The sequence below is a fragment of the Dicentrarchus labrax genome, unplaced genomic scaffold (assembly GCF_905237075.1).
Source record: "Dicentrarchus labrax unplaced genomic scaffold, dlabrax2021, whole genome shotgun sequence".
NCBI classification, from domain to species: domain Eukaryota; kingdom Metazoa; phylum Chordata; class Actinopteri; family Moronidae; genus Dicentrarchus; species Dicentrarchus labrax.
Window position 1 is genome coordinate 3,050,067 of NW_026136710.1, and position 25,453 is coordinate 3,075,519.

General features: G+C 41.2%; 1 protein-coding gene across 6 annotated transcripts in view; it reads left to right on the forward strand.

Moving 5' to 3' along the window:
• The window catches only part of LOC127370428 (membrane-associated phosphatidylinositol transfer protein 2-like), a 57,108-nt gene continuing 31,655 nt past the window's right edge, over positions 1–25,453 (forward strand). The window contains exons 1-4 of one of the 6 annotated variants that reach the window (XM_051412463.1): positions 1–339; positions 8,737–8,775; positions 10,401–10,522; positions 20,437–20,678. In XM_051412463.1, the coding sequence (XP_051268423.1) occupies positions 20,601–20,678 (78 nt within the window). In that variant the 5' untranslated portion in view covers positions 1–339; positions 8,737–8,775; positions 10,401–10,522; positions 20,437–20,600. Of the gene's footprint in view, positions 340–8,736; positions 8,776–10,400; positions 10,523–13,536; positions 13,770–20,436; positions 20,679–25,453 lie in introns of those variants that run through there. The other 5 variants (XM_051412462.1, XM_051412459.1, XM_051412465.1 and 2 more) reach the window with 5 other exon arrangements.

The following is a 25,453-nucleotide window of genomic DNA, read 5'->3' on the forward strand; positions in this document are numbered from 1 at the left end:
AGCCACCGGCTGCACACGGAGGCTCAGACACCGGACAGCACGGCCGTGTTTGTGTATGATGGAGGTGCGGCGGTGACTTCCCTCCACAGCAGCGGGGACCGACAGGCGCACACACCCGGGGAATGAACGCTCCGTGTGGGGTGGCAGGAGGAGGACAGCAGGACCCTCCAGTGTAGAATATATATATTTATATATTTATATATTTATATAAACACAAGCTTCCATCAGTCTGCACTGCACTGCTGGGGAAATACAGCCTCAGCTGACAGCGATGTTGCATTCAGGCTCTCTGCAACGTGGAAATCCAGCTGAATAACCGAGACTGCAGAGAAACTGCAGGTGAGTCTCATATGATGGGGTTGTTGTTGTTGTTGTTGTTGTTTACCTGATAGCACAGCTGTCACCACCTCAGATATCTCATTAATTAGGCACATTGTGGTCTGCAGTGGTCAGTCAGGTGGCATCCATCACTGTAGCTCTGATCAATACAACCTGTGTGTCTGTATTCTGGGCTGCTGAAGGGAATATTATTGTGTGTATGTTTCTGATTCTCACGTTTTAACCTTAACCAGTGGAAATACAGGTTGCATAAACCTCCCATTTATAACAACAAACAGATACTGGGTCTACAAGCTATTGAATGCTCAGTTTACGTGATAATTTAATGTCTATATTTCAGTAAACAGGGTTGGATTAACCTGTTAGTGAGTCTCTGTTGGGCCCCTGATGCCTCCAGCACTGTGTGTGTGCACTATGTATGCTCCACCATTAGGTTCCCATCGGTACACGCAGGAGACTAACCATCCCTAGACTCCCTCTGTGGCAGCGAAATGTGATTAAATACAACCTTATTGTAGGAATTTGTGCTATTTGAGCGCAATTTAATGTGAAATAATTCATAATCAGTGTAAAAACCTGACTCAAACTGTAAGGATATTTAAGTAGAAGTAACTTAAGTATTTATTGTTAAGATTCCATTCAGTTAATTTAAGTTATTCATATGCAGCATTTCTCCAAACTTATTTAAAACGTGTGAACAGAATTTATCTGAATAAAGTCACTTAAATGCATCTTCTTTATTTAAATGTTACCAACAAGTTGAATTTACTCAGTTTATCTTCCACTAAAGCAAATTATTACATTATCTGTCAAAAACAGCTGATGAACATCAAATCTTTTCATTTTAGGGGATCACTAAGAATGATTTGGATTCACATTTGGGCTTATAATGATATACAACATTATAATATAAAGTTTACCTCAACAGTTTAATGAAACAAGCTGGAATTATATCGCCTGTATTTAAAATACGAAGACACTGGATTCCTCTACAGGACATGCAGGACTGATTTTGTACTTAATTGTTGTAAAATGTCCAAATAATAAAACCATCAACAACCAACCTGCGGGTCGAGACCCACACCAGGGGTCGCCAAAGCTTCACAGGAGGTCGCAAGGCCTTCTTGATTTTAAGGAGTTTCAGAAAACGTGAACAATATAAATAGTATCAATCAATCAATCAATCAAACTTTATTTATATGGAACATTTCATACAGTTTGGTGCAGTTCAAAGTGCTTTACAGGCGACTGATAAGACGATAATGAGACAGAATGGAGTAAAAAATTAAATAAAGTGGATTAAAAAATAAAATGCAGTGAAATTATAATAAAATACAGATATAATGAAAGAATTTACTAAAAACTAAATAAAGTACATAAGAAAAGCAGGCAGAAGTAACAAACAAATGAAACAATAAGAAGGATATTTAAAATAAATTAAGTAATTCAAATTATTGTAAGAAAATACAATAAGATAAATGAGTATAAAATGTCTTTTCTTAAGTTAAAAGCCGTTTTAAAAATCTCAACAACATTTAATATCTGTGAAGAAAACTAAATGAAACTGTGTCTTTTTAAAGTTAAAAAGATGATTATTTAATGAACACAGAGCCTTTACTCTCCGATAAACAGCCTGAAATAAACTCCAAGATAAAATCTTCAGTCTAAAACATAAATACATTCAATTTACAAGCACAGAAAAGTAACTGCGAGTCAGAATACTTCTGTCCTGTATGAAAGCGTCTGTCCTTGCTACACATGTTCTGTCCATCCTAATAACAATGCAGGCATCTGCCGGAGCTATTCCTAGACACAGAAGGTGAGAACACTAAAGAGGTGCTGTCGTACGTGTGATCCTCACCCGGCCTTTAACTTATTTAGACGGATGCTGCAAGTGGAGCCAAAACTTTCTAGGAAGGACACTTTAAACCTGGAGAGAGTTAATCAGCCTCAGTCGCCACAGAGCTTTAAATAATCAGCGTAAAACACTCGGTTTTCTCTTGGTATTAAATCTCTCTGTAGATATTTAAACTTAGTGTAAGTAATGATAGATATTATCCATAAAGTGGGAGCAGTTGTAATAGTTTATTCTGGGGTTTATTGTTCATCTTGTCACCAAAGTATCAGATAATTGTTTGGACACTGTTCCCAGTAGCTTGTGTCTGTACCCGGACTGGGAGCTCGAACCCAGCTGATTTACAGCGGCTCCGACCAGGACTCTGAGTCTGGGGATGAAGACAGTAACTGTTAAAGTTATCCATCGTCCATCGTATCGATACGTTTTCGTTTAGGTGAAGTTGTAAGTTATTTATTCTTTGTTTTAAACAACGAGACTTCTGTGATGTTATACTAAAAAGTTAGCATTTAACAGGCTTAAAGTCTATATATTTAAATAATTGAATTAATATCATAAATGTGCAACAACTAGTTAGCTATTGGCTTTATTTAATGATTACTAATCGACTAGGAAAAATCTTTAGTTGGGGACGGCCCTACTTGATGCTGGGATATTCTACCGGTTAAGTGGAAACTTTGACCTGCTGGTGGCGCTAGAGGGAAAAGTCAGGTGATCACCAAAGTCTTTAGGGTTCATCCTCTGTGGACAATGAATGTCTGCACAAAGTTTCTTGGCGATCCATTTAATGATTGTTGAGATATTTCAGTCCGAACCAAAAGACAGACGGACGTAGAGCCTTGCTAAAACGTCGCTCAAACAAAAAACCCAAATCTGTTTCTGGAATTTGTCCTGCTCATTAAAGTTGTATCACGCGGCTTCTCTAATCACCGCAACCATCAGATCCATCAGGCGATGGGCTGGTTCTTGTTTGCTCACATTTCAGGTTCAGTGTGCGTGATTTTAATGTGGTTGTCGGGGAGTGGAATAAGATGGAGCCTCACAGGATCTGATTATCGGGCCAAAATGATTAGGTTTGCTTTAATGAATGCTGTTAGGAAGTGGCCACCGCAGAAAGAATGAGTCATGGTATTGATTGCCGCCCCCTCCTTCAGTTGCTCCTTCTCTCTAGCCTTCCCCTCCCTCCCTGCCTTTGTCTTATCCATCCATCCTTCCCTCTTGAAATCCATGTTTTCAGTTCATCTTTCCCCCCCTCCTCCTCTCTACGTCAGCCAGAGGAGGGAGAGTCGGCATGCGGGCCGAGCTGAGCGTTGCATACCAATAACGGCATGACTCGCTCGGCACTCCAGTCTGGATGAGAGAGAGGGAGGAGGAGGAGGAGGATGGGGAGCCGAGGAGGGGCAGAGGAGGAGAGGAGGAGGGGGTCTTGTCACGAGATGCCACGTCATCGCAGTGTGTGGAATCTATTTTTAGCAGGGTAAACAGAGGGATTCCAGCCCACTGATCATGGCTTCACAGTCAGGGACTGTGTGGTGGGAGGCTGGAGACGCTCTGTAGTGTCGCGCTGGATGTGAATGAATGAGCGACACTTCTATTTAGTCTGCCTCCGCCGTCGCTCCCCTCCCCGCCGCCTGTCGGGGAGAAACACTGCGCCACGAATAGACCAACGAGCTCCCAGTCTGACGCTCTCTCCACATGCATCCACATTATTATGCTCTCGCGTGGAACACTGTAGCGTGCACACTTTTATTTGTGTTTTAGATTTTTTTAAGTGCTTTAGATTGGCTGTGTGTCAGAAATGGCCTCCTCTCATTCAGGGGTGTTTTGACTACGGTGGCATGATGTGTCTCAGCTTTCCAGTTATTCCCAATTTATGCAATTCCAACACAGTTTTAAGGACCCCAGAAATGTGCGGATATTCATACCACATGCAACAAAAAACATTTTCATTCAGATATCTTGAGGTCAGAGGTCAAGGGATCTCTTTGAAAATGGCCTTGCCAGTTTGTCCATCGCCAAGATTCAACGTCCTTGCTGACATGCTAGCAGGACATTGTTGGTACCAATGGATGCGTTAGGTCTTCTGGTTTCATATGACATCAGTATCTTCACCCTGGCTTTCCTGCTACAGCCTCTGAAGGGCTGGATTTGCTGGAGTTTAGTGTCAGGGTTTGGGAGGGTTACTTTAAAAATGTAATATGATACAATTCCTAATTACCTGTTAAAAAATGTATTCAGTAATCTGATCCAAGTATCACATTATTAAAGTATCCTCCACTGCTTTTCTTTTAAATGTATGTAAAATAAAAGTACTTCTGTTTATGCTTCTGGATATCAGACTGATGAAGCTCCCTCAGTACTTTTGAAAAGGAAATGAAAGACCTGTGTTTTTAAGACTTTGTCTGACCTTTACTGTGTATGTTTAATATTTTTATCGTGTGGTTTTACTATTTTTACTTCAGTGAAGGCTTTGAATACTTCCACCTCGTGCATATAGAACAAGCTGTATATAGACATCACATTGTCGCAGCGGGCAGTCAAGTGGTGCCCTTGCAAGAACGCTTTATATATAGATCCATACATGACGTCCCCGGGTTGCTCGGGGGGTTGGCGTCGTTGAGGTCATGTGAGACCGAGGTTGGTGAGGATGTGAGGATGGGAGGGGGGTTGATCTGAGACTCTGAAGCTGTCACATTTGGCCACGTTTACGGGACTCGGTTCGAGCACTTACTCTAATTAACAATCTGCCAGCTTTGTACAGAACCAGCGAGGCGTTGCGTCCTCATCAAATATTCAGATGCACACACATATTCAGTGGTATGGGTGAGGTACAGGGGCCCGCTTACTTGATACTTAGAGCGTCACTCCGTTAGTTAAAAGTAATCTCTGAGCATCTGTTTCCTCGGAGATTAGACTGATTGATTGTCACACTCGCGGCTCTGTGAGGCTGCAACACTTTGGAGCTTTGGGCTAAATGCTAACATCAGCATGCTGACATCCTCTCAGAGACGTGCAGATGTTGAGCAGGTCAAATGTTTTACAGGTGTTTTGAGTGTGCTAGCACGCTGACATTTGCAAGTAGAATGGCAGCTTTTTGGTCATAAAACAAACAGATATTTTTACCTGATGGTGGCGCTAGAGGAAAAGTCAAGGGATCCTCAAAGTCAGTAGGATTCATCCTCTGGGGAACATGAATTTCTGTGCAAAATCTAATGGCAATCCATCCAACAGCTGTGGAGATATTTCACTCTGGACCAAAGTAGTGCATAGACCACGCTGCTAGCATGGCTAATAATTATTTAAAGTATTAATTGATTATAAAATTGTTACAGATTAATCTTCAAACAATAAAATGGTTGTTTTAAGTCACAGCTGTGTGATGGGGGACATTCAATTATACACAATTTAAAGGTTATATATACCAAACTCTCTCGCCAGCACACCAGACTCCATAAACAAAACCAGTAATTTTACCTAGCAGATAATCGTAAAACACACTTCAAACTCTTAAACAGTCTTTTTTCCAGTCTTCCAGTACGTCCACTAAAAGCGTTTGTTTGTGCGAGAGATAGACCTTTCACAAACTCGAAAAACAAAACCTTAATTCATCAGCGTAGTTTCACATTTGAGAAGCTGAAACAAGCAAAAGTTTGAACTTTCTTGACTCGACTTTACCATTCAGCTCTAACCTGTGTTCACCATTACCCTCCCAGTCGCCCTGCAAGCTGCATGCATGCATAAGTGCAGCTTTTATAATATGTGTGTAATGATTCTGTGCGTGGGTGATACGTCTCCCCTCAGCAGAAACTCACTCGTTTACAGTCTGACATTATGAATGTGAGTAATCAAGAGATGGATCTGTAGTCTTAATGGACGCTTAATCTCCGTGACAAATGAAAGTGGGTGAAGGGGGACCTGGTGTCACCGCAGTCTGGCTCCTGAGAGCTCGCTGCTCCGTGTCTCCCACACTGCACTGCTGTACGTTAGCCAGCCTCGGAGGTGCTGGAGCCGGGCCAGACGGTAATGGGATTGGCCCGAGGAGTGGATCCCCCTTTTTTTTATCTCAGGGCATTTTAAAATCTCTCGGCTCTATTAACAACAGCGTCTTTCCTCTCCTGTCCGACTGTTTCCTCGTCTCTATCTCATTAACAGCAACGCTCCACTCTTCTGTCCGCCTCCACTTCGTCCCGCTCAACCTTCTAAGTTCCCCTGTGTGCAGGTATTTGTATGTGTCCGTGCTCAGGTATCCAATTTTAAAACCATCATCTCTGCCTCGCCTCGTTTTCTCTGCAGTTCCTCACAACAGTGTGAAGGTGAGACTGTACAAGGAGGTGAACTGTGAGTGTTTAAAAGAGTCAGTTTGTGGTTCATTGATCTCGACAATCTGCTGCCTTCCTCTCATGGAACAACTCAGAAGAATAGTTTTGATATTTAGGGAAATATGCTTGTTTGCATTCTTACTGTCTCATCAAACTGTACAACTTTAAACTCAAATCCCAAAGCACAATCACAATCACAATCAGCTATTTATATATTTGTTTACATGCAAAGCTGGTTGTAAAGAAGAGACCAGTAGTCAGGGCTGGATCTCACTATTCATCATGTGTCAGTTGGTCTGTGGTTATCTTTTCATTAGATTAGGTTTGGGAATAAGCGCCACTGAAGCACTTTATCTACTCAAAACAAAAGGGGGTCTTCGAGGACCAGTGTGTAGGATTTAGTGGCATCTAGCACGTTTTGTTACAGGAGATAATTAAATATCTTGACTGCGGAAGCAGGCTGGTTCTCACTGCCAACAAGAAGGGAACTATTTTCTGTCAAAGGTTGCCTCAGTATCACTTCTCATATTTAAAACCACTGCTCATCAAACCAGATCTGAGGCCAGTTTAACCCCCCATCGAGGGAAATACTGAAGTCAGCTTTCTCTAGTAGGAGAATAAATTAAATGATTCCCACTGGTTGATTTTAACAGATTTATGTGATTTGATTATGTTTCTTCCTCTTTGTTGTACATTTCTGAGCTCAGTGAGACTACTTAAATAAAGGTTATATATACATGAGGATACTTGTGTCTGCAGCTTGTTCTGCTGCCTTCAGGTGAGCTAAAAATCCAGGAACTCTTTGTAAATCATAAGCTGTGTTTCCATTCACTTACACATTAAAACATCTGGATGGAAACGCCTAAAATTTGAAAAAAGAACTTGAAATATGAGTTTTAACACTCCTTGAAGTAGAAAAGTTTTGACAATGGAAACAAACTTAGCATCAGCAATGGGGAGACAAACATAAATGCCATATTTACATCATATTTTCTTTTAATCGTTTCATCTTGTTGGAAGACTACACTTAATGCATCTTCTTTATACAAATGTTACCACTCATATAAACAGCTGACGTATACGATGAAAACAATCTACAATTAATAGATTTTCAAATTGGTTTTGGGGCTTACATTTTTGTAATAATACAAATAAATAAATAACTAATAAGCACTCAAAACAACTGAGTTATTAATTCAACAGTTTGTTTTTGAGTTTAATTCATGAGAATGAGGAGGATTAAGTTACGTTAACTTACTTCTTTTATTGGGATTTAAAATGTTCATGTGGGCAAAACAACAACAACAACAGGAACTTATTGTAAATCTTTGATATGTAAAATTGTCTCAAGACTGGAATTATCCTCAAAGTAAATGAAATGCTGCTGCTGGCGACCTTAAATCCGTCTAAGCTTTATATTTTTATATCTAACTCAAGAAACCTGCAAAATAAATCAGTGAACTCCTGCTTTCTCATTCCTCAGATGTTTGTTTTTAAGTGATCGGTGAAAAACCATTACAGATGCACAAAGCCAGCGAAAGGCCCAGATGAACGGCGTGAGCGGTGATTAGCTCCCCTCCCTCCCCAGACAGTGATGCATCGCCGCCATTTACCAGGACGCAGGAAAGCAGAGCAATTTGAGAGGCATCGCAACTAACCCCACCCCCCCCACCCCACCCCACCTCTTCAACCCCTTTGCTTTCAGCCCCACCACCATCACTGCTGCTCTCTGCCTCCACCGCCCCGAGCTAAAAATAGCCTGTCCTCTCTCATCACCCAGCCATCACGTCAGGGCCGCGTTCACTCTCATTTGCTGCCCACGCCTCCTTCTTTTTTTTTTTCTACGTTGTGATGTTTTGACAGCGTCAGATGATCACATTAGCTGTTGGTCACCCATCAAGGGAAAAAAAGAGACTTCCAGCTAATTTAATAATAATAATCAGTTTTCAAATAGTTTTTGCTGATATTGAACTCTGTTTTATTCTCTTCTGTAAGTCCTGTTGCATTTAATTTTTTGCATTCCTCAGACTGGATTGAGGAAGGAAATTGTTTTGAAACATGACTTCTGCTCCATATCTGGTATTTCTGCAATACGAGTGTGACATCTTGTGACAGCTTCCACAGAGCTATGTGTTAATTCTCGAGCCCTGAATTCATGTCACTGTGCACGGCTCGTTCAGCAGCTGCTCGTTGAGTCTCACCTCGGCTGTTTCTCGTTCACAGGGAGGAGGGTGGAAACCATCGCTGGGAGATGGACTGCAGGTCAGTGACAACATCTCTTTATCTTTATTTTTTGTGAAACATTCAGATCATTTAGTTTGAATAAAAGCAGCAACAATGAACAAGTACTCAGTTACAAGGTGAAGTCCTTCATGCAAAATCCTACTTAAGTATTAGCAGCAAAATGTACTAAAGTATCAAAAGTGAAAGTAGTTCAGTAAATCAGTGACTGATTCTATGTGACATTATCAGATTAATGCTGATGCATCAGTGTTAGAGCAGCATTTTACTGTTGTGGCTGCTCTAGTTCGAGCTAGTTTGAACTTCTCTATATACAGTTTAGTTCCCAAACTAGGGGTCGGGCCCCTCCAAAGGGTCATAAGATGATTCATTTATTTTAAACTTTTTACATTTGAGGACAAGAATTTTGAGACGACCAGCACAAGATGCAAAAAATGGAAATTAACAGACAAAACAACCCTAAAAAATACGATATTAAATTAAATAATAACTTAGTACTCTCACATAAGGGCTTTAACTTCCCAAACTGTCTCTTTTACATGCACAAAACTAACAAGAAATAAAATAAAACAAACACTCTCCAAGACCAAATAAGACTATGTGAGCAGCACTGAGCCTACTTATAAACTGAACATGAAAGAAAAATAGTCAAAAACAAGAACAAGTTCATTTGAGTTAAACGAGCAAAGAAGTGTTGAAGTCATTAAAAAAAAGAAGTAACAGATCTGAACGAGTTGTTCCAGACGGACGCTGCTTTTAAATTTAAAAGATTAATGATGTAAGAAAGAAGTTCTTGGACTTTTCTCTAATATTTGCTTCTTGTTTTTTAAGAGTTATTTAAATGAAACCATCTGAGACGTAACAAGGAGCCTCAACTCGATGCTGGGAGTCACAAACCAAAAAGGTTTAATATTTAACAATGTGTTGTATTTTATAAGCTTTTTTTAGGATTTATATATAGAGCAAAGGTTGAGTGTTTACAGACATTGTAATGCAGAAATTATGCATTTTATATCTTTAAAGCAGCAACAAGGAACTTTAATTTGTGTTGCTTCTGGCGGCCTCTGTGGACAAAGACGGTAGTGTCCCTGCTGCCTCGTTTCATTGATTATAGACCGAATCCGACCCGCTGAACAGCCAATCTTCTAACTGATAATTTGTTGTGTTTATGGAGGTCATATAGAGGTATTCAGCATTGAACTGAGACTCTTTCATAACCAGTTAAAAAACTCCTAAGTGTACCTAATCTTTAAACCCTGTAACCTCGCCACCAGGTAGTAATAATGAAATTGCAACTTGGCTGAAGTGAAAAACAAATCCAGTGGGAATTTAAACAACAAACAAACACACACACACACACGCCGCAGCATGCCGGCATCTCGACAAAATACCCTCAGTAACATCACAGGAGTGCGGTGACCCTGCAACCCAGGCACGGGAGGAGTAACAGGAGTGTCTGCTGAGGGAAGACGTGTTTGACAAGATCACAAATTAACAGCTGTAATAGTGGCAGATGTTCCCCGTCGTGGAGCTGTGTGTATATAAGCGAGGGGCTGGAGGTGCTCAGAGAGCCAGGGGTTGATTCTGTTAGCGTGTGTTCTGCTGATGCTCAGATAAAGTGTGTTTGTGTGTGTGTGTGTGTGCAGGGCGGAGTACCCATCAACAAGTCATTTCATTCTGCACAACCCTGCAGCTCGAGGATAAAACGAGAGGCTGAGAGCGAAGGAGAGCGGCTGTTTGTTGGTATGACAGTGAGTTTAATCTCGGTGTAAGTTGCTGGAGTCCTCAGCTTCGTCCCTTAAACTCTTAATTCTTGTGCCGGATGTTTGAAATGTCCTGAAATAATATGAAGCAGCGACAGCCACTCGATGCCCCCTATAGAAACGCGCCTGCCGTCTGCAGGTGGGATATTTTTAACCTCAAACCCTCTGAGACGTGTTGGCTGGATGTAATTAAAGAGACGTTTATAAAGCATAGACATGTGAGTCATGGAGTTTATCCTACGCTCGCAGCGCTCACTCAGTGCACATCAGGTCTCATTCAAAGAGAGAGACAGGGAGCTCCAGTTTCTCATGTATGAACATCCAGTTACAGAGAAACACCTTTTTTTTAATGGTTTTTCCAGAAGTCCCAGTGTGTAACATTGAGGAGGATCTATTAGCAGCCATGTTGAACCGCCATGTTTCTACGATAGCCCAACCTTTTTCCTTAAGGGACCCTTTTTTTATCATTGAGTAAACATCTTAAGTCACATATTTTATGGATATTTCTCTCACTAACTCATTAACTGCAGGAAGTTTGCGTAAAACGAGTGATTTCTGCTGAATTCTGAGCAGATTTTTAAACAATTCTCTGTCTGTATTATGTATTTTACTTTATTTAACAATCCTGCATACTTAATAGGCTTCTGCTTCCAGGCTGTTTTCTTCTCATTATTCTATCAGCTCTTTGGTTGTTTGAACCTTTCTAACGCAGGACGAGACGTCTCAAATAAAAATCTAAACATTAAAAAATAACAGTTTATAATCAGTAAGTGTTTCTAACTATTGTTAATCAAAGCTTTCTCTATCACGGCTATCAACCTGAGATTGCTCTTCAGTCTCCAGTGGCTCCTGTTATTTTAATATTTAATTTATTTATCATTTATTGTTGCTGAAAGTGATTCTGACATTCTCCAGTTTGTTACCTTTGAATGAGCCATAAAACTGTCTGTAATGAGTCTCACGTCCACTGTAGTTGCACATTAACACATATTTCTTTGCATATAGGCTTTAATTTTAGCATTTTGAATCACTCTGTTGGCGTTAAACGTACAATTTAAGCTGTTTAAGTGTAGAAAAGCTGCTGCAGCGTCCATGTAAACGCAGACTGTAGCCACTGAGGCACTACAGTCTCCTCGCAGCCGTAGGCCGGATCATACACGAGGCATTTTTAAGGCGCATGGCTTGAGTCATTCACTGATTTGTTAGTCAAAAGGAAAAGACCTGTGTTGGCGCCACTCAGCTGGCTCATTCAAATTCTGTGGACAATGCAGGTGAGACAAACACACAGCGGGAGAGGCAGGATGGTCACGACACCCTGCGAATAGATGCATAATCATCAGAGCAGGTGATCTGCCTCTGGGAGCGCAGATAAAAAGTGATTCATGCACATGATCTGCATGTGGCTTCGCTGCACGCCACTTCGTCTCTAGTATCACATTTAAAAATATAATAATCACATCTTAATGGAGGCGTTAAGGATTTGTGTGGATGTGTGTCGGCAGAGCTCTGCTGCTTTACGGTTTGTGTTTCACTGTGTTGAATGTCCTGATTTTAAGCTCTAAAGGTCCAGTTGTGTAACATTGAGGAAGATCTACTGGCAGAATTACAGTATAATATTCATAGGTATGTTTTCATTAGTGTATAATCTTCTAAATCTAATAATAATATAACATTTGTTGTGTTTTTGTTACCTTAGAATGAGACGTTTTATATCTACAGACGTGTTTCATACATTACCTGGTGCCTTTCCTCCACATTTTGCTGAACATCAATGGGCTAACTAGTCTTGTGTCTGCTTAGCTAGGCAAGCTATGAAGTCTAAATCCACAAAAAAAGGAAAAGTCTCAGAGGAAAGTAGAGAATTGAGTAGTGTGTGGATTTGTTTGCTTTCATCATCCAACGCTACTGGCTTACTGGGATGCTCGAAATTAGCATTATAAGGCTTAGACAGCCAGAAATGGCTCTTTTGATTGTGACAGTTGGTGACTCCTGCAACAACTAGTCAATTAATCAATTAGTTTAAATCATTTTTTTAATGCAAAAATGCCCAAAACTTCTCAGTTTTATTTCATTGTATTATTTATATCTTTGGCTTTTGGTTGGTCGGACAAAACGAGACATTTGAAAATAAAACCGTCGACTTGTTTTGTGGCATTTTGTGAGCCAAATGATTAATCAATCAACTGAGGAAATAATGGGGCGGATTAATAGATACTGACATAATCAGAGAAGGCAAATTGTTTACAGCAAAAAGATTACAGCTTCTCAAATGTGAGGATTTGCTGTTTGTCTCTGTTTTATGTCATTAATGTCACTGTAAAAGGAAAACATTAGAAAACGTCACCTTGGACTCTATTATATCTATTTGTTGCCCTCTTTAATCAACCAAAAAAAGGTTTTATACACATTTTTTATGACTGCTTTCTCTTTATATTTGATACAAAATGAGACATTTACTAAAGAAATTAATCTTTTCCTTTTCTTTTTCTTTGAATATGGGGAAAATCCATAATAATAATAACAATAGAAGTAAAATACTAATCAAATAAAAGAGGAAAATAATAATAATAATAATGTACAGATGTTTAGCTTGTAGTTAAATTCTATCAAAAAGAGATTTATATTAATGGGAAATGTCGCTCTGTGTGTATTTAAAATGAGATTAACAATAAAACATTTTAGCTATAAATTCTCTCACTCGACACAAATTCCTGAAAACTTCCCTGACGAGTTGGCAGTCATCAGACGAGCGGAGCGCCGAGTCTCAGCGTCGGGGGGGGGGGGGGGTGGTTGATGAGCTCTGAAAAAGGCAATCAATCTGGTGGGCTGCACCGTCGACTCACCGCGTCACAACACACTCCACCAATCGGGCTTCAGCCTCATGCGTCTCCATGGTAACAGAGCTTCCTCAGTCCCAAGGAGGTGGAGACAGCGAAGAGGGAAGGGGTGGGTGGTGGGGGAAACAGAGCAGAGGTGGCTGGGGAGGAAGAAGAGAAGGAAGAGGTGGGAGAGAGAGAGAGAGAGAGAGAGAGAGAGAGAGAGAGAATCGATACCTTCTCTTATTTCGCTGTGAGGATTTTAAAAAGCGAGGCTCCTTCCCGATCAGGGGGGCGAGCCGGTGAGGATTGGCTGACAGCAGCGAGCGCAGGGAGGATGGGGTGGAAGGATGCCTGGGCTGCTGGTCTCTTAAGGACCAGGATCTGCAATGGCCCCCTAAGCCTCCCCTGCTCAGTGGATCAGCTGTGCTGCGAGGTAAACATCTGCTTTTCTCTCGCTCGTTAAAAGGCGGCGTTTTTCCTCTCAGCTGCACTGTTGTGAAAACAAATCAGATTGCAACATGGACGCCTGCCTGTTCTGGACCTGAACCTCTGGCTGGTCCCGGACTGATGTAGATGCAGAAGACAACATTAGGTTGAGGATCTGCAGGTGGCTGCTGTTTTTTTGGGAGGTTGGGAGGGGGGGGACTGCAAAGGTGGCAGTGTGCGGGATTGATCTGCGGGGATCAATGTGACTGCTTCAGTGGTGAAATGTCTGCTTGTGTTGTGTGCAAACACATGTTTAATGGTCACGTTGGGTGGTTGTGATGTGCTGCACGTTCGGGGAGTTTTTCATCTCTGAGTAGTGTGCGCTGACGGGAGGAAGCTGGGAAAATCAATCAGTGTAGGAGGTAATAGTTTGCACAGGAAAGACAGCTAGTAATACTCTGAATTTTGCTCATTTTTACTGCATATTTTGGAGGCGTTAAGCTACAGCTGATCTACATTTCCAGATAATTTGAATGAGAAGTACTTGAAGAAATGATCCCACAGTGTGTTTGTCATCCTCGGCCCGCCTGTGTGTGCTTGGCAGACGTCATCCGCTTCATCCGGCGTGTTTTCTTCAGATGTGATTTTCAGTGATGTGTTTTAAATCCGTGTGTGTGTGTGTGTGTGTTTATTATGATTATCAAAAGTGGAGACAAATCCCGCCAGGGGATCTTGTCAGCGCCGCACGACTCATGTAGCTCTTCTAACCGAATCAGATGCATCCCGGTGCATCACACTATGATGTGTAAAGAAGACATGAAGCATCCTTGGTGTTGTATTTGCTGGTGCATGTCAGATTACAGGGGGGCAGATAGACGTATGCTTCATATACCGTGTGTCCTCGTGATTATGGTAATTCATTGAAGATGCATTCTGCCGTCACGTTCTGAGGAATTTAAAGTGGCTTTCTGATTTTCATGAAATAAACATGACCATCGCACATTAAAGAGGGACTTACCAACGCAAACATGAGAGCTTATGAGGAGATCAACAAGAGGGAGATGTTCTTGTGCGAGTCGCCGAAGTAACGGCAAAAAAAAAAAAAAAAAAAAAAAAGGGGGAACCTCCCTTTCGGGTTCAGGGTGCAGAATTAGCTGTTAGCGTGTAGCGATTTTGCCAGAGGTGGGTGAGGAAGAAGCGTACGTTTTAAAGGTCGAGTGTGTCGGATTTTAGTGGCATCTACCGGCGTAGTTCTGATGAATCGAGTTTCTGCAGACAGCAAACAGATACAGTTATCAACTAGCTGGTGAACATAATCGAGCATTTACAGCTAAATATTTCCCTCAGGAGTCGGTGGAGACCAAAAACAGAGCTAAAAGAGAGTGAATATTGGATTTAATTCACCAAACACCACCACAAACGAATGCTGATGTTGCTCCTATGTTGCTATCTATTAATTCTATGTTCTGTATGTAGTTGAGGTCTGACATTATCTCAAATGTTTTCCAACAATGTTCAAACTTATTCAGGTAACGCTGCGTTTCACCGGTCGCCTGTCGATGGCGTCATATCCCCTTTGTGCCTGCGTCAGCGTTGTGGTTGTCTGCCAGAAGCTGTCATACACTGACTGTTTATCCAGTCTGAAGCCACATTGTTACCATCCACTGTTTAGATCTTGGTGCTTTTTAACTCTAGATTTGAACCGGATGAAGGATTTTAGTCATCGGACGTCTGGATCTTAAGTTATCAGAGAAACAAGGGGGAGAAGCAGTGATTGTTAAGGTGGAACTGCTTTCTTCAGTGTTTATAGTGGTTTTAATCAGCGGGTCTGTTGCTGCTTCACCACAACTTCATCTTCTGTTATTGTTTTGATGTGAGAGACTTCCTCTAGCGGCAGAAATTACACACTGTACTTTTAAAAGGTGATAATAAGTCAGTGTGGTCTCTTCAGTTCATAGATGTTATCTGAAGTTTTTTTTTTAGAGGTAAGTGGTCTCAGCTCTTCACATTCAGGCAGAAACACTCACAGTGTTGAGCGTAGCGTGAATGGGTTGACGGTAGGCCGGAGTGGGTTTTTCGACCCCCGGGAAGAAGGTGCTGGCAGGCGTTGATGTGTGTAATGGACCAGAGCTGTTTTTCCTCTGAGGCGGTTGCCTCGGTGGCAAATTTGGTGCAATTTAGCTGTAGGCCTTCTCTGTCTGCCATCACACAGGACTTTGATGGAGGGCAGCTGGCAGCCAGTCACCCTCTCAGTGGGGCAGATGAGACATTTACTTTCTCTGCGGAGGCGGAGTGGACACTGTGATTTTCGGCTGTGAGCTCAATTAGGAGGCTTTTTTTTTCTCCTCCGAATTTAGCCAGGAAACTACGGGATTGTTTGAAGTTTTCCCCCCCGGCCGGCTGCACAAAGACAATCCTCTCTTGGAGGTTTTTGCCGGTGATTGTGAAAATGTTTTCACACCACAGCGGCACTCCGAGCCACCCGGCAGCGCTCGCAGTCGTTGATTCCTATAGAGGCCGTTCTGCCTTTATGATTGGCTCCATGTTTTATTCCTAATGCTGTAAAACTTCATCAGATAAATGGATTAGAGTGGGTAGAGGTGCACAGGGAAGCCAGAAAGCTCATTTCCCTGCATGCTGTGGTCTGGTAGCTCTGTTGGAAATTGGCCATAAGCCCGAGGGAACTTTGTTTAGGTCTGAACCCAAAGTAATTAGAAGGAATGGAGGAATCAGAAAGAGATATTGAAGGATGTTTGAGATGAAAAGCATTACATCACATGCTGGTGAAGTGCTTCCTGTTATTCTGTGTGTAGTGTAACGGTAAATGGACTTCATTTGTATCGTGAGACAACTCAAAGCGCTTTTACACTACGACCACATGACGCAGCATCAGGAGCCACTTGGGGTTCAGATACTTCGACGTGCAGCGAGGAGGAGCCGAGTAATTGAAGTTTTTGGTTGTCTGTTCCACATTTTAATGTTCTAGTTTCAGGGTTAAACGGTCAGCTTATGTTGCTATTGGGCAACATGAATATATACTAAAATACTTGTGTTACAGATGTGCTATGAAAAGCTTTAGACCATCAATGTACTTAATACTGTACGATAATCAATGATCTTTATGTTTCTGTCTCTGGTTATTTCTTAATTTTGTGTTAGAACAAACTTCTTATTCTGGTTTTGTAATGAAACATTAAATGGCATTAATGTAGAGCTGTTGTTGGATAATATGTAAACTGCTCTGATGATTAGTGATTTATAGTAATCGATTAGTCGATTGACAGAAAAATAATCAAAATATTTGATAATTGAGCCAAATATTCTCTGGTTCCAGCGTCTCAAACGTGAGGATTTGCTGCTTTTCTCTGTTGTCTTTCATTGTGAACTGAATATCTTTGAGTTTAGGGAGCAAAGATGTTTGTTGCCTCTGGAAACTTGATGGATTATTTGTCAGTATTTTGTAACTTAGCTTAAGGGATCAGTGTGTCGGAACAGTGAACACAACATAACATATCATCACCTTTTAAGTTGATCTTATTGGCAAACAGTGGCTTTGTTACACATTCAGCAGTTACAGAAAAACATTATCGTTCACTTGTTTGTGTCCAACATTCACTCTCTTTTAGCTCTGTTTTTGGTCTCTTCCAACTCCTGAGGGAAATATTTGCCTCTTTAGCCACCAAATACTCCACATTGTTCACCAGCTAGTTGCTAACTGTGTGTTTTGCTGCTTTTTTAGAGTTTTTTCTGCTGAAAATGACACTTTGAGAGCAGTAAGAAGGAACAAAACGGTGAATTTGTGGTCAGTGAAACTGAAACAACTTAGACAAGTAATTTAGCGTCTAAGGCTGCAACTGATTATTGTCTCCTCGCTGTAAAGCAACCACCCTCTTGAGATCATCCTTCAGTTTCTGTTCATCTTTTTTCCAGCGAATGCAGGCGGCTGCATTTGATGTGCTGACTCACAGCTCACTTAGCTGATGGAGGCAAATAAAAAAAAACAAAAAAACAAAAGGCTCGGGTCTTTCACGCATCTCTGTATCTGTCTATCTGTCAGTTTTCATCTGTCTCTATCTCACATTTTTGCTTTATGGGGATTACTGTGTCTCTATATATAGTCGTTCCTCTGTCGGTCAAGGACTTATTCTTCACAGGATTCAGTGAGAAATGCCTCTCTCCATTTCCCTGCCGTAATTGTATCAGAGCACGAACCCCTTCGGCACGGTAAATAAGGTCGTATGTTACAGCCTCTGGAGAGCCGCTTGGATTTGAATCTCCCTTCATGGTTGATCCAGAGCGCGCTGCAGATTTAATACCTGTAGCTGTTGTTTCACTGCGTGCATCGTGGGAATTAGCACTTGTAGCTCACACACGTATTTCATCTAGAAAAGCCTCGGTGTGGGTTTTGGAGGGCTGAATGATGACCCGGCTATATTTCTTCATTCACATGCCATGTTATTAATGGCCGTGGCTATTTTTAGCTAACTAAACTGATCACAGGACAAGATGAATCTGGGTGGCTTACTAACAGTTTCCTGGGGGGGAAATTCTGTTATTTGTTCTGAGCTTCTTTAACAAATTAAGAGTGAATTTTAAAAGATTAAGTTCTTTATAATTTAATTTCTCTCCCCTTTTTTTGTTTCTTACATAATTTATATCTTTTGATATTGTGAATTTTAAATTATAACGGTGGAGGTAATACATTTTCCCTCCCCCCTGCTGTCTTTCATTTTAAGTCCAATAACATTTTTAAAGTCTAGAAGATTTACAAGATTAAATTATTTGTCTCCGTTCAAGTTAACGAAGGGCTGAACTTCTTCTTTTTCTTCTGTAGTGTGCTCCTTAAATGGGTTTCATGAATGTCTGGACAACATTTTGTGGCCATAAATACAAAGTTTATACTTATTATTTGAGTCTGGACCAACACTACTAGCGTACATGAAATTTTACATCTTAAACAAATGTTAAAAAGCTCCTGAAGCTCCATCAGGATGTGAACTACAGGGGAAACATGAGCTTCCCTGAAAACATGACATGTGAAATGATGGAGGGGTGGTCTCTAAATTACTGACAATAAGCTATTTTTGCCATTTCTTTCTGTATCTTCATCATCGTGAATCATACGTAGGCTAAAAGGGTGATTAATAGTTCTAATTTAACTCAATTATCAGAACAGACAGACTCTCTAAGTCCCACTCAGTCTGCACATTGCATTATTTGTTGCTCTGCTTTGTAAGTCAGCATAATGTGAGTCAATCAGTCCTCTCTTGGGGCAGTAAAAGTGAAAGCCAAGGTATAGTTCGCACACTGAAGCGGCGTGTTGTCGGCGGGAGGAGCTTCCAGGCTGCTTTCACTGTCGTACTGTACTGTCTGACCTCCACGGTTCATCTGTTACTGCAGCTTGACCAAACATGCATAGCCTAATCACACACAGATGGACAGACTGTGGGACACAACCTGTACACTGCACACACACACACACACACACACACACACACACACACACACACACACACACACACACACACCACTTTTCATTTGACATGTCAGCTCCTCCTCCTCCTTTCTCTCTCATGTTAAGACAGCGTCAGGTTTGCGGTCCGTCTTAATCCGTCTGAGATTAAGTAGCCGTTGTCATGTGACTCTTGAACTCGACCCCTGTCTGTGCGGTCGGTGTGCGACTGGTCCCCTCGGCTGCCTCGCAACCGTCACACACTGTCACCGCTGTTTGGATAGATGGGTTGGGATAGATGGGATGGCAGTGTTTATTTTTCAGGGAGTGAGCCAGATATTAAATCCTAAATGCTGTTAACGTACCGCCTGTAACATACAGACTTAAATTATCTGATTAACACCGAACAATGCATCATATTTTATAAACTGACCACATGTTTTCTTGTAAAAGCTTAATCTGTGCAGTAAAATAACTATTAGGTGTCAAATAAATGTGTAAAGTAGCAGGAAAAATAAATAAATACTCACGTAAAGAACCTCAATACTGTACTTACATGGCATTATGGTTAGTTTTTTCCTGAAAATAAAATCTTCATCAGTACAAAATGTGTTAATATCATATTTCTCTGTTTAATTTGTCCCACAGTTTGGTTGAATAGGGAAGCATTCAGAGCTAAAAGGCTTTGCTAATGTTACAGAAGTATTTTTATGCTCCATGTGCTCTAGATTACTGATTCCCAACCCTAAAGCTTTGGGTCAGTTTACACAGAAAGGCTACGCCACACTTCCTCAGAAGATGATAGAACTATTTTTCCTCTTCAGATGTGTAGTTCACATCTTCAGTATTACAGAAACATATCACGTGTTTGGGCAACAAAGCTTTCACATGGCAGAAATGTAAAAAAAAATGTCACCTTTAATCCACCTCACTCACAGACGATGAAAGCTTTGTTGGACTGACCACAACTTGGGGGAATCTTCAGTGTGTAGCCCGAGTTGGGATTTAGGTTGCTGGGGGATTTCAGGCGTAGGTCAGTGGATTACCTTGTAATAGATCTGTAGGAGGGAAGGAGGACACACACACACAGGATGTGTTGGCTTGTGTACGAGGGGGGTTTAATCCTCGAGACAAACATGCTAACTCCTCCTCTGCTTCGTAACGCTGGAAGCTAAAAATCTACTTATTCCTACACTTCTTCTCCCCTTCTGTCCTCTCTCAGGTGTGAATAACGATGACTCCCGTCCTCGCTGTTTGAACATGCTGCTTGGGTAGCGAAGCCGACCGAGAGGAGCGACTACCCCTCTTACACTCCTGCCCCTCTGGACACACACACACACACACACACACAGAGAGAGAGAGAGTCGGCCCAATTCAAGCACAACCATGCTGATCAAGGAGTATCGCATCCCCATGCCGATGAGCGTGGAGGAGTACCGCATTGCTCAGCTCTACATGATCCAGGTGAGTGGTTTTTTCCTCAGACAGCACATTAAAAAAAAAGGCTGTTTCTGTTACCTCAGATAAAAGGCCCGGCAGTACGAGGAAAGTACGAGGAAGCTGGAAGTGATGATTCAGATCATGCGCCAGCTAACACGAGGTTCAGGTTTGTGTGTGTGTGTGTGAAGGCGGGCGGAGGTCAGGAGTTTAAAGTGTCATTGTGTCGTACTGTACCAGAACAGGAGCGCTGAGGAGCGTTTTCAGAGGGGTCACAGGGGCTGGTGTTGTTCTGCAGACCAGATGGTGCTCCATATGCCGGTTGGATTGTGTTTCATTCAATAATTTTTGTGCAAATACACACAGAGCAAATTCCACTTTCCTCTGAGGAAGAAGTGATATTAACAAGTCATAAATCAAGGAAACACAAGTATATGCAAAAAGCAGTTTGTTATCATGTGTATGCTTTATTTTATGTTTGAGTTGTGGCTTTGTGTTTTGAAACTTGTGTACACTGAGACTTTGTGCAGGTGCAGTTATATATAGAAGCCCATTTCTGCCAATATGATGAGAAAAAAATCTTTTTAATGAGAAATTTTCTTTTGATCCATTAATATTTCAAATATTGGGAAAGTTTCTCATTATAATGACAAAATCTTCTTGTTATTTTCACACGTCATGGAAAACCTGAAAAACCTGGAAGTTTAGAGAATAGTTTTCCAGTCATGCAAACACCTGGAATCATATTTTATCCCCTCGTGCAGATTGCTGGTACATATTTAGTTTGAAACTCGACTGTTGGCAGGATAATCTGCACGTGACACCAGACGCAAAGCTTGCAGCGATCTCTTTTCGAGAGTCGATCATTTTTCTTGCCAGTTTCCTGTTGGACAGTAATTTGCAGCCCAGGATGTGTCGATACTTTATGCACCAGCTCAGTCGTACACATATATTCATTGTTTTCATTCTGTATTTTGGCCAAAGTGCTGGTCTGACTGGTGGCTGTTTCCAAGCGGTGACTCTTGACTGTTTTTTTTGGCACAGAGCTGATTAGATCTGCTCCTGGTGACTGAATTCATCCAAACAAGTAACCAGTATCATGTTCAATTTCTCACATTTACAACAAACTAAATCTGATGGAAATCGGTTCAGACTGAAGCGAGTTACAGTCGATTTTGTAGTGAAGTCTGCACCTCTCAGTACTGTTAACTAGCAGATCGTGACCTCCCCAATGCGGTGGCCGCGCAGCTGCACGTCAAATCAAGAACACGGTACCCACGTGTCTACATCTACGCTCTCGCCGCTACCAAGTCTCGCATTTAAAGCTGTTTCTGCTACTGGTATCAGTATCAGAACAATCCTAGCTTACTCATTGTTGTTGGATGTTTGAGCTTCTCTGTGCAGAACGATTTAGGTGCTGCTGAAGAACAGAGTGGGTGTAATTTTAAGGATTTTTTTAACAAGATAATTGAACTGTTTTGTGGAGAAATTCAATCAGGCACGAATCATCTTGTGTCTTAAACTGTGTCTGGAGGGGCTCTTTAATAAACGGCCAAAAACCAGATGATCGGATCTTCGTCGACTAAATTAATTCAGTCTTATACAACAACAGTCAATAAATCCTGACTTAGCAAAGAGTTTTATAGGTAATAATGCAGCCTTTTATATATTCTACCATAATTATTAAACAATATTCATATAAATACAATTATATATATCTTTTGTTGGCGGTGTTTGAGAACCTCAGATTTTACTGTAAAACCACTGAAACGTGTGCCCATCGCTCGAGGTTTCCCCCCCATCCTCCCTCCCTCCCTCCCTCCCTCCCTCCCTCCCTCCTCTCGCTCAGCGTCACAGTTGAGCACCGGTTGCCATGGTAACCGGTGACATCAGCTGCAGCATGGCAGCGGCTGCCATCATTTGTTTGTGATATGGGCGAGAGACAGAGAGAGAGAGACGTCGAAAAGAGGAAGGGAGGGGAGGGAGGGATGGAGGACAGACGTGATGGTGCAGTCGGCGTTACCATGACAACTTCATGTCTAGCTCTAAATACAGGATACAGTTTATATTCATCACTCATGTACATCATGGTGGGGGGGGTGGGGGGTGGGGTGGATACAGTGACATCAACAACCTTACATTATATAGAGTTTAGTGGTTTTTTTTGTGTTTTAACTCCATTTTCTCCCCAAATACTCACTGGAGCACCGAATGTGGATTAATCCGCCGCTGGAAATAGTCCCCTAACAAATGCACTATTCTCTCCTGTTTGATAAAAACTACTGTGTCTGTTTGTTTTACGAAATTATCTCTAAATGTCTGCAGTAGGAGTTAATAATCTGGCTGTGTATCGGCAATAATCTGGTGATATGATACGAATCCCGATACAAAGGTTACAGTTCGATATATTGTGATATATTGCAAACCACCATATGGACAAAAACTGTACTTTCACTGTAACATCCACCTTCATAACCCTCAGTTTATGTTTACAACACTGCTGTCTTGTGGTTTTTGGTTTAAAAGTCTATTCAGTGTTTTTGAGAATCGATACAAAACAAAATATATCACAATGCGCTGTTTTGATATTTTCTAACAACGCTAATAGGGAAGTCAGAAAATATCAAAAGATAGACTGTTGGTTTTGGTATTTTTATGGGATACAGTAACAGACTAACCAGACTTATAACTCTAAACTATATTGAACCACAGGTCTGTGTGTTCGAGTCCAACCTTCTCTCTCTCCCTTTCTTCCCAATCTTAAACTGTCGTATGGAACAAATAAATTCAGATGTTTATTACCCCCAGAAGTATATGAAGAAGTCCTTTTTTAAATCTGTCCCAGAAACCTGAAGCATTTCAGTAAAACCTTCACAACCATACGGCCTCAAAACTTACCACACGGTTAGCTCAGCTCTCAATTTCAACAAAAAAAGTATAAAGTCTTAAACTTTGCTAATTTATTGAATAACATCACACAGATAGTGTTTCACTGTCTACAACAGGTTGTAGTGGCTGTGTAAAGGCGGTGCGTTGAGCTCAATGAACGACTGCAGGCCAACAAACTCACAATAACAATGCTAACATGCTCTCCCAGAAGAGTGTTCACCATCTTCACCGGCTTTGTTCAAGGTGTCAGAGGATCACGAATGTTACTACAGTTCAGACATTAACGCACCACATTTAATATAAATCCATCCAACAGTTGATGAGATATTTCAGATATTTTATGTAGAAAATACTGAACTTTAATGGCCCTCGATGATGATCTGTTCAGTTAAACATTCTCTGTTCTTTTATGATTCTGTCCACTTTGTCGTCGCAGCATGTGAGTTCTCACTGCAGTTTTGCTTTATTTAATAAAACGACCTGACAGTTTGATGCACGAGCGTCGTCTGCTGCCAGTTTTCCAACTGAACGCGAGCACAGAATATGAAAAATGGCAGAACGGCTCAAAGGAAAGAGGGGAGGGAAGGGAGGGGGTATGAAATGTGTGAGCAGCCAGCGATAACGTTTGATGCAGGAGGGTCTAACTGTTGCTCCGGCAGGACCGAACGGAGGCCCGAGGAGGGGAGCTGTGTACCCCTGGTTTATGCTAACCTTGCAGTGTCACATAAATTATTCAGGGACAGCTCAGCCCGGCAGAAACGAGACCCTCAGCAAAGCCAGACCCATTATAATTCCACAGACGAAGTCCACAGAGTGTCTGCTCGAGCTGGTAGAGCTTCTCAAATTGTACAAGGGATCTGTTTTCCTGTCAGCTATTATATGTTTTATTAACTGTTTGTTTCTTCTCTCCTCACTTTACAGCCCGATTCTGACTCATCTTTCCTCATGTAGACCTTCTGTGTTTCAGACACTCAGCTTTAAGCTCTTAAAGACTTGAGTAACGTTTCCTAGAAAGATTCCTCGAAAGAACTGTATGGTACTGATTAAATAATAAGAATCCCTGAAAGAACAACTCGTTTTAAACCGTAATAAGTATTAAAGGGCCAGTGTGTAACATTTAGGAGGATCTATGAGCAGAGATGGAATATTATATTCATCTGTATGTTTTCTTTAGTGTATAATCACCTAAATATGAGTTTTTGTTACCTTATAAGGAGCTGTTTTTATCTACAGAGGGAGCAGGGTCATAGGATGCAGCGTTAGAGGCACAAAAAAAGTTAGTTTTCCAGGTATAAAATGACCCGGATCTTCCACAGATCGTTCCACATTGTATACTAAAGAGCAGCTGACTTCCTGTTTTAGCCCTCCACTAACTTAAACAGGGATAAAATGATCTAATTGTGAAATTCAGAGTCATTTCATGGAGGAAAAGATTGGTTTCTGAGCTGTATGTCATCCGTATTCATGTCTTTATGTCTGTCAGTGGTTGTGACGTTCAGTAAAATGTATCCTTGGATTAGGTTACGGACTCGTAATTAGTAACTGTATCGGATTACGTTTTTTAAAGTAATCCTCCCCAACCCAGGATATATATGAACACTGCTGACTGCAGGAAAAACTTAAAGAAATATACAAAGTGGGCCAATGTCTGAGCATTTGGTTCACTTCTGTGGAAGTAAATTGTCTAATAGAACAATGGCCGAGCGTCAGGGAGAAGAAAACACTGAATTTATAAAAAAAATAAGCTTTTAAGTCTGTTTGATTGTTAAAAATGATTTTAAAAAAGACTACAAATGTAAATAATCTGCTTAAAATCCATCCAAATCACTCGTTTTACACAAACTTCTCACAGTTCACAGTTTGGGTTCATTGTACAGTTTTGAATATAATATGAAATATAGATAAAATATGTC